General features: G+C 39.8%; 1 protein-coding gene across 1 annotated transcript in view; it reads left to right on the forward strand.

Moving 5' to 3' along the window:
• LOC104942739 (malate dehydrogenase, cytoplasmic-like) overlaps positions 1 to 9,039 on the forward strand; it is a gene marked incomplete at its 3' end in the record, with an annotated part of 15,130 nt that extends 6,091 nt beyond the window's left edge. The window contains exons 2-5 of the mRNA XM_010768015.1: positions 3,308 to 3,406; positions 4,393 to 4,489; positions 6,901 to 7,076; positions 8,914 to 9,039. Coding sequence (XP_010766317.1) covers positions 3,308 to 3,406; positions 4,393 to 4,489; positions 6,901 to 7,076; positions 8,914 to 9,039 — 498 coding nt within the window. The remainder of the gene's footprint in view (positions 1 to 3,307; positions 3,407 to 4,392; positions 4,490 to 6,900; positions 7,077 to 8,913) is intronic.
• Positions 9,040 to 9,552: the final 513 nt, after the last annotated feature.

Raw genomic sequence — 9,552 nt, forward strand, 5'->3', positions numbered from 1 at the left:
GGGTGGAAGCTGGGGTGGAAGCTGGGGTGGAAGCTGGGGCGGAAGCTGGGGCGGAAGCTGGGGCGGAAGCTGGGTGGAAGCTGGGTGGAAGCTGGGGTGGAAGCTGGGGCGGAAGCTGGGGTGGAAGCTGGGTGGAAGCTGGGGTGGAAGCTGGGGTGGAAGCTGGGGTGGAAGCTGGGTTGAAGCTGGGGTGGAAGCTGGGGTGGAAGCTGGGGTGGTGGTGCAGGCAAGCAGCAGCAACGTAGAGGTAGCTGCAGCAATAGCAGCAGCAAGCAATGCATGGAGAGATATCTGGCAGGTTAAATAGAGCGGCATATTAAGGAGACTCTGTTTGGTTGGTTGTAGAGTGGCAAGGGGCGTTATGTATGAATGCAGCATAAGTGCTCGAGTTGACTGCCTGAACTAGCTCGCAGGCTGCCCCCCATTACGGACTCTTAATTGAAAAGTGTCAAAGTGATGAACCTACCTTAGTCTCTAGCGACTGTTCATTGGGAGTTTTGTCGCTACAATACTGTTATGTTATATATATTTATCTCCCTACGTGATGGTCTTTGTCAATGTCTTCTCCCAACTGCATCAGTCATCTAAATGCATGAGCGCCACATCCATTTGTTATATTTAGATTTTGATTCATTTCGCAGAAGAAAGATTAAAATGTAAAGATATTTTGTCTAAGAGCTATCTGAATTAGCCTTCTATACATTTAAATGATGCTAGCATTGAAGATAAACTCCTCTGCATGTCATAAAAAATAACAATTCCTTCAAAAACAACAAGTACTTGAGGTCATCAATGTTAACTAAAATCAAGTCACATTCAGAAATGTTATACATGTTCCCAAGTTAAATACACATCAGTAAAAGGAAATGTAGTCATAAAACCACCCAAAAGGCACAATAGCACTTAGAAACACATGTGAACACCATGGTAAAAGCATTTTTCATTTTATGAGACCCCTAAGTGACTTAAAGGATCATGATGTGAAGCTGCTTAGCTGCCTGCAGGCCTCAGAGGAATGCTGTTGGTACACAGCGCTGCTCAATGTGCTCTCTTCACTGGGGGAATCTGTGAGCTTTATGGCTGTAATGGTTTATAAAACCCAGTGATTTACTCACTTGTTTGACGTATCACATGTTGATCTGAAAAGTAGTTAAATATGTCAAATAAATGTGGGACAATATCAGCCTTTGAGTTGTAGTGGAGAGGAGGAAAAGCATATTATTGACAAGAGTAAAGCACATCAAATTTGTCTTAAGTATAGCACAGTCCAGTTTACAAGTTTTAGATAGGTTTCAAGAGATCATTGAGATCTTCTAGGTGGTTCTTGAGGAACTCCAAGTGTTATTGAAGGGATTGGAAAGATGTTTGGAGATTTTAGAGGTACTTTATAATTTAAAACTACTCTTACTGTATGTGGTGGAGAAATCCTTGCTATATTGCTGTGGCTGGTTGCACAAAAATCTTAGGTTTTATCCTTATATGTGACACCTAAGGCTTAATTTCCCCTTATTTGTTCCACAGAAACCCTTAACAGAATTCCTCAGTTAAGGTAAATTGTAAAAGGCATTTACTCTATAAAATAAATGTTATTGTGGTAACCCTTTACAGTTTATATGGGGACCTTTTGTTTGTTAGAAGTTTGCAAAGATCTGTCACAAACAAATGTTGTTTATTTGTTTGTCCGTATACAATTTTTTAGCTCGAACATCTCGACAGCACCACAATATATAATTCAAAACAGTATTTGACACATCTTAAGCCTTTTTCAAATTTCGGATTTAAGTTGTTGTAAACGTTGTTTTGCAAAAGCAAAAATCGAAAGCATATGTGGAAGTTCTTAAGAGGGTTACGGCAATTTTTTAGTGTTTCCAGGGGTATTTATGGTGTGTCCACACATATACATATTGACCTTTCTTTAGCATCTTTAAGTACTTTGAAGTTCATGAGACATTGATTTAAAGACAGAAAAAAGGCAGATTTCACTCTCAAAATAGTGTGTTTTCACGAAAAGTGGTGCAGTTCCACGTCCGGCCACCAGGCGTCGCCAAACTGCCTCCTGAGTCTCAGTAAAAAAAAGACTCTTTTCAGAAAATCCTCTTCCGTATATGGATTAGGGGGCGCGGTGCAAACAGCGCAGTGCATCATGGGAAACTGCGTTCTTTTTGTGCAGATGGCTCGCTTGTTAAGGCTGTATCAGAATCATAAAAAACTACAAATCCCTAGTGAGTTTGGAGAAACCGTTTCACCGCCTGACTTTACAATACAAGCGCAGAGGTGACCCTTCCGTGCAGTCCAACTCTGAGCAGGGAGAACAGGCACATCACACAGAAGCATCTTCACCTCTTAGCTAAAATGGTAAGAACCATCATTAGCTGCTTTACTGTATGTTTCTAAAGGTTTATTCATGTAACAGGAGTCCTTTTATCATGTTTAAAGGTGTGCTAAATGATGCATTGAGAGTTGACATTGAGGAAAGGGTTGCAGCGTCAGAATTTAATCTCACTTTCTGCTATTTTCTGGATGTTTTGCATGTTCTGAATGAATGTTTAAAGAACCACGTTTGTTACACGCAGTTGCATCACTCACGTTAAAGGTGGTTTCTCAGACTATGCAATGTTAGCTTCTGCAGCCCTGAGTTGTGTTTCCGTTGTTTTAACACTTGCTGGTCTGCTGTACATTCATGCATTTGCCTCCATTTTAGTCAGTAGGCAGTGGCGTGGCGTCACGTCATCATCGGCCTTTGTTTTATTCAGTCGCGACAACCAATCATGACAGGAGATTCATCAGTTTGAAACTAGCTTCACAAAAAAAATCGCTATTTAGATTTCTTGATTTTTCGATGAGTTGCAGCAGGTTCAAATATGATGCCTGACTTAAGTTCAACCACCCTTCAATTCGGCTTGCATTATTTATAGTACTTGAATTTGGCTGCATCCAGTATTTGGCACAGTTAAGCATTGTGTGATTAATCATTAAAAATCATGTTTTTTGATGTGATGCATGCCAAATTAAAGAGGGATATCAGTTGCTACAGATAAAGTCAAAAATTAAACTGAATGTCCTCCCCTCCTGTACTAGTATGCAAGGTCATTTTAAATTGCACGTATTTCTTAATGGAGCTTGGTGCCAAGTCCTCTTTGTACTAAAGGGCCGAGGAGAATGAAGGCCTTGTGAAGCAGCAGTGAGGTTTCCATCCGTTAAATACAGGCTCTCTTAACTTCAGACCAACAATGCATGTTACTGCCGCCTCGTTTCCTTCCTATCTAGGTCAATGACACATTTTTTTAATCCATGTTTTCCCCTCCAGGCCGAACCAATCCGTGTTGTGGTGACAGGCGCTGCTGGGCAGATCGCCTACTCCCTGCTGTACAGCATCGCAAAGGGAGATGTGTTCGGGAAGGAGCAGGTGAGATTACATAACCTCGAGCAGAGCCCCTTTTCCCCCTGAAAGCTGCACAGACTGTGTGGAGCATGTTACATAATGTCCTCATCATGAATAAAACAGGGTTTAATGTGGGGTTTGCCATCTGCTTAGCTGTTGAGACCTTAACAGTGAATCTTACTCTAATAATACTATACTATTTGAATATTTTCTGTATTGTACTTTTCCGTCACATCGAATAAGCTGATTGGCCCAGAGGAGGCACCTCGATAAGGATCAGACTTGGCTAGCGATATGAAACTTTGTACTATTTTGTAATATTTATCAGCAGCTATTGAGTGTTTTTTTTAATCTCTAGCAGCGTTTGCATCATCCTCAGAAATCCTGAAATGTTCCCGAAGTGTCTTATGGATGTGATGCATGCCGAATTCAAAAGTACCCTATAGTATATAGAAAGACTCTTTTATTTAGTGACATGTTGAGTCTGATCATGCCAATATGCAAGGTCAAGCTACCATTCAAGGTGTTTTTTAATGGAGTTAAATTCTCTGTTCCTCTGAGCAGTGCTTTTAACATAAGAACTCTGTTCTTGTTGCAGGATTTATACACTTGTATTTATCGAATTCAGGAAATGTATTGGCATTCATAACAAAAGAATACTACGCTTTACTGATCTATAGATTAAAAGGTTATTTAAGAAATAAATAAGATGGCAAATGAAGTGCCAGAAACTCTCATTTTATCTGTAAAAGTTGCCTTACAATTACAAAGAAATGCATTACTGATAAAAACATTTTTTTAAAGGGAAGAAAACATTTGGGAATCTTCCTCAATAGCTTTTATGTCTGCCAGAAATGCTGAGTCACCATGATGCAAGTTTCCCTAAAAAAAGAACATTTTAGAAATACGGTTTTCTAATGAGTCATAGTTGTTTCCAAAATCCACATTTCCTTCACAGATAATGCTTTGTGGATTTTAGGGTGATTTTTCTTGTTGTTGTTGTTTCTCAGCCCATCACCCTGATCCTGCTGGACATCCCCCCCATGCTGCCCGTGCTGGAGGGAGTCGTCATGGAGCTGCAGGACTGCGCCCTCCCACTGCTGAGGGGTGAGGAAACTCTCTCCGATGCATGGTTCACACACTAATCTGACCTTTAAGTTATAAATAAAATGCATTTAGTTTCTCCAAAGCTTTAGACTGCTCTACAAGGTTTATTTAAAGTAAGATAATAATATTTTTAGACTAAAGGAGAGATAACTATTCACCTTCCTAGGATGTGCTTGTACCTGGAATAATGGGGCTGCATTTCTGGAGATGTGATGTTCAAATGTAGCTGTCGTCAAAAGTGATAAAATGTTCTGTAAATATTTTAGTGTAATTGTAAATTAAAGAACAATCCTGACAAAACAACTATTGGTGAGGTCTGAAAGGGTTTCATCTTTGAATGTAATCCTAGTATGTTCATTAATAATGTAAATAGCTTAATTAGACTGATGAATAAATCATTGTAAAGCAATTTGCCAATTACGTTATGCATGTTCCTTCTCATTTAATCTAACAAAAAGAAGTTGATTTGAATGCAGAATAATTAATTGTGGATTAATTAATCTGGTGAGATTTAAGATTGTCAAGAATAAACATTAACTAATATTCAGATTTAAGGAAAAGTACATTTTGTATTGAATTTTACTCTGAAACGTATTATTTGCTTGCATTCAATTCACTTTTGAGCTGAGGGATATCTTGTCTGTTCTATACAGCAGCTAACGGAGACAACCCCGCTGCAGCAACATAGTGAGGATATGTGTATGTACTGATATTAATAAGTCATTAAAAAACAAAGGGTATGGATAAGGTGCGTTTTACAACACATGTCAGTTATTTCAGTTCTTAAAACTCCTGTGAAGCAACACTAGAGTATTGCAAACCTCCTATGAGGAAGGAAACTGCACAACGAAGACTTTTTGTAATAGTTCCTGTAATCTCAGTAACAATTGTTAGAGCTAGATTTTGTTCATCCCTCACAGAAGAACGCAATGTTAAACTAATATTCTCCACTTTAAGGAGTCTGATGTCGACCACGTGTCTCTGCATCTGGATCGCATTTTAATGCAGAGCACGCTGTGTTTAAATGTGTCCTTCAAAACCTCTGCAGTGCTGCTGCTGTGTGGAGGAGGAAGGAGGGTCTAAACCCAGGCCTCTGATTGGCCGGTGGTTAAGACACCACAGTAGCCAATCAGATCAGTGGTGGGACAACAATGAGGGGAAGTGAACCCTGACTGAAGTCCACTCTGATAGCACTTTAACTTCTAATGACAGACATAAAACACATCCTATCAGGATCAGACGAGCTGGCAGGAGGGAAGCTGAGGAAAACTGAGATTTTAAACTTTTCTGAGACAAAGAACGACTGATTTAAAGTGAAAATCTTCCCAAAGTACATAAAGTCGAGTCAGTAATTAACGAAATTGTAAAAACCTCAGAGTGAAGCCCATTGTAAAACAACATGTACGGAGATGAGTGACGTAGACAGATGTTTTTGTACCTTATCAGTACCAATAGTTCACCTTATCGTTATCAATACGTTTCTACAGTCACCATCCGTCACCTGTACACAGCAGATAAGATATCCATGAGCTCAAGAGGTTGATAATGGACGCCAATAAATAATACAGATAATGTGTTGTAAAGTAAATAATTGTAAGAAGAATTGTTAAGTTGAAAAGCTTAATTCCAAAATACTAGATTCGTTCTTCCCCCAAAAAATATAAACTGCATTCAATACCGCTATTTATACATCTGATCAAGAAGATGACGCACAGCTTAATCGGCAAACTACTTTGATTTGAGGTCAGTTAATATTATATAGCAACTACTAATTAACATTAAACAGACAATTGAAAACCCTTCATTTCCAGTTAATTCTACTTTAAAAAAGAATCATCTCTCAGATGGGCGTGGCCAGCAGCAGCTCATTAGCATTTAAAGCTACAGACACAGAATCAGCACTTTTGAAACAGAGGGGATTATGGGATGCTGCAATGATCTGTTTGGTGTTTCAGCCAATCAGAGACAGGCTCTGTATATATCTGAGACCTGTAATATATTGATGAAAAACAGTATAATAGGTGACCTTTTAAAGTGAAGTGGATACACAATGACAATATGCCATCATGAAGCTATGAGAAGCTAAGTATAAGCACATACAAATAAGACCGTAGTTTGCACTGAATATATGTACAAAGAAAAAACAAAAAAAAGAATTCATTTAACTTTTTAATGTACTTATGGAACATTATGACATTGTTAAATATAAGTATATTTAAAAAAAAAACATGTCATGCTAGCGCTACATGCTAATACCAGACTTTCTGTATTTTTACTTATTTTTCTAGGACTGCAGATTTGAACATAATTGGACACATCACTTATTAATAACAATACTTGTAATCCTAATAATAAGCATTGTTTTTAATGAATATAAACTCATCCCATGCTGTTCCTCTCCTCCCCCTCAGAGGTGATCCCCACTGACAAGGTGGAGGTCGGCTTCAAGGACATCGACGCCGCCATCTTGGTTGGCTCCATGCCGAGGAAGGAGGGGATGGAGAGGAAGGACCTGCTGAAGGCCAACGTGGCCATCTTCAAGACTCAGGGCTCCGCTCTGGACAAGTACGCCAAGAAGACCGTCAAGGTGACTCTTTAATCCGACATTTCAGCGGTTCCCAAATTCAAATAATTAGCAAAACATTATGATTTGTGTGGAAACATTTTCATTATTAAGATATTTTTTATATTGGAACCTCCTTCCTTCCCTTTCTCTTTCTCGATCCTCCTTAGCAACGGTCAGTACAGTCCTTGACAGCGGTCTATTCTACTGGATTAACAACGTGTCACATGTTCTGAATTGACCAATCAGAACTTTATTTAGCCTCCGTATTGTTTATGGTTGAATGTGGGCCACGAAAACATTTTTAGATTCTTAAGTGGGCCGTGAGTTGAAAAAGGTTGGGAACCGCTGCTCTATTTGATTATATTTAATGTCATTTATTTATAGACCGAGATGTCCCACAGGCTCATGTCGACTCAGCGTGTATTCATAACTTCTGGGAGTTTCAGTCACACCACAGGGAAATGAAAGTGCTCATCCAGCGTCTTTCCTCTAACAAAGCTGACTGTTTCTCTGCTGTCACGTTAACTCTTAAAGCAGCTTCATGTTTCTACAGAGATCAATTCTTGAAAGTCGATTCTTCTTCTCATTCGGACGTTACATTTCTGTTCTGGTTTTGCACCTGAAACCGTACATCACACAGACTTGGTACTAGGAGATCAGGCCGCTCTCTGTCCGATCAAAATGAAGCGAACATTAATGTTTTAAATATACTTTGGCTAATGTCTAGATCATGCGTGTCAAAATCCATTTAGCTACAGACCATACTGGGACATGAGGATCACATCAAGAGCCAGTCATATGGTTTTCATTGCGTGTCCCATATAGTCTACTCACAACGACCTGCTGCTCATAATTCCCCCAAAAAGTCATGTAAAAATAATGCACCTAGATAACAAACGGCTAACTCACAACAAGCTGTTTCCCCGGCCTGAAAAGGAGATGTAAATGGTTGTGTGGGACATTTATTCAAGTAATTAGTTATTTATCATATACTTTGCATGTCCCATATCTTCTAGCATTCTGATTTCTGCAAATAAAACGGTTTAATCCAGTCGAGAAAACTCATGTGCTGCCCATTTCACAGATGTAAATATGATGCGTTAATGTTAGCATGCGTTACGCCACTTCAATAGGTTTATTTCTAAACACCAGATATCTTTCTCTGATCACTTCCTTAAATGTTCTCCAGCTACAACAATTTAACATTTACAAGAGGCTGAATTTGAGCCTTGAGTCTGACACATGCTCTAAATAATGTCCTGGCTGCAGTGCATGTGTGAAACGGGTTAAAGTGAATCCAAAGCATTCAGTTAAGCAGGAAGGCCTCTAATGATTTAAAGTGCACCACGAGTCCAGCGTCAGTGTGACGAAAGAGGTTTCTACTGAGGTCAAAGGTCAGAGCGTCACATGTGGAGAAGAGAAAACAGCCTGATGTTGAACCCTGTGAGGACTTTAACATCAGAGGAAACTGACTTCTGTTTGTTTATTGAGAAACTTGACGTTATTTGTCTCCTCTTGTCTAGAATGGCCAAAAGTCAAATTGCAAATACAAATGTATGCAGTAAAATATAATTTCCCCCTCTATTGTTTACTTTTCAAATAGTAAAGATGGCTTGCATCAATTTGGATACTCCTCTAATTTCTAACTAACTTCCTTTGTTTCTTATCAGTCCACTATTTGACTCTTTGGTAGTTAAATAACTACAACATGTGTTTTATTTCATACGGAAATATGTCCTGTGTTGACATTTTATATTTGCATGTCAGTAGAAATCATCACAATCAGTAATTTAACGAAATATCTAGAAATAAAGAAAACACTGTTCTGAAATCATGATATTTTAAAAATATGTTTCAGGTTTTGGTTGTTGGAAACCCAGCGAACACCAACTGTCTGATCGCCTCCAAATCTGCTCCGTCCATCCCCAAAGAGAACTTCTCCTGCCTGACCCGCCTGGACCATAACAGAGCCAGCTCCCAGGTACACACACACACACACACACACACACACACACACACACACACACACACACACACACACACACACACACAGGTGCAGTTTAAGGTTGGTCGTATTGCTAGCTTTTGTCGCTACCTTTTTAAAACAAATGCGACATAACGGCTCATTCAAGTCCGTAGGTTCGCCTCGTTGATTTGGCTTGAATCCTAAATACTGCCACACCGGAGATGTGCTATTTGTTTTGCAATCAATTCCATTTAACTTCAAATTCCCCTCGAGTAAGTCACACGTTGTCTCCTGCTTGTCTCTATATTATTCATTTGGCTGCTACACTTCTGCACGCGGAGTGTCCTGACCTGGCTGTGTGTGAGGCCCCGCCCCTCACGGCGCGCCGGGCTAAAATGCTGGTCACATCCTTATGTAAACAAACACGCATGTAAACGGCAATTTATCGAGCTCAGATAAGCTGGGGTGGAAGCTGGGTGGAAGCTGGGGTGGATGCTCGGGCGGAAGCTGGGTGGAAGCTGGGGTGGATGG

The sequence above is a fragment of the Notothenia coriiceps genome, unplaced genomic scaffold (genome assembly GCF_000735185.1).
Source record: "Notothenia coriiceps isolate Sejong01 unplaced genomic scaffold, NC01 NC01_scaffold00004988, whole genome shotgun sequence".
Taxonomy (NCBI): domain Eukaryota; kingdom Metazoa; phylum Chordata; class Actinopteri; order Perciformes; family Nototheniidae; genus Notothenia; species Notothenia coriiceps.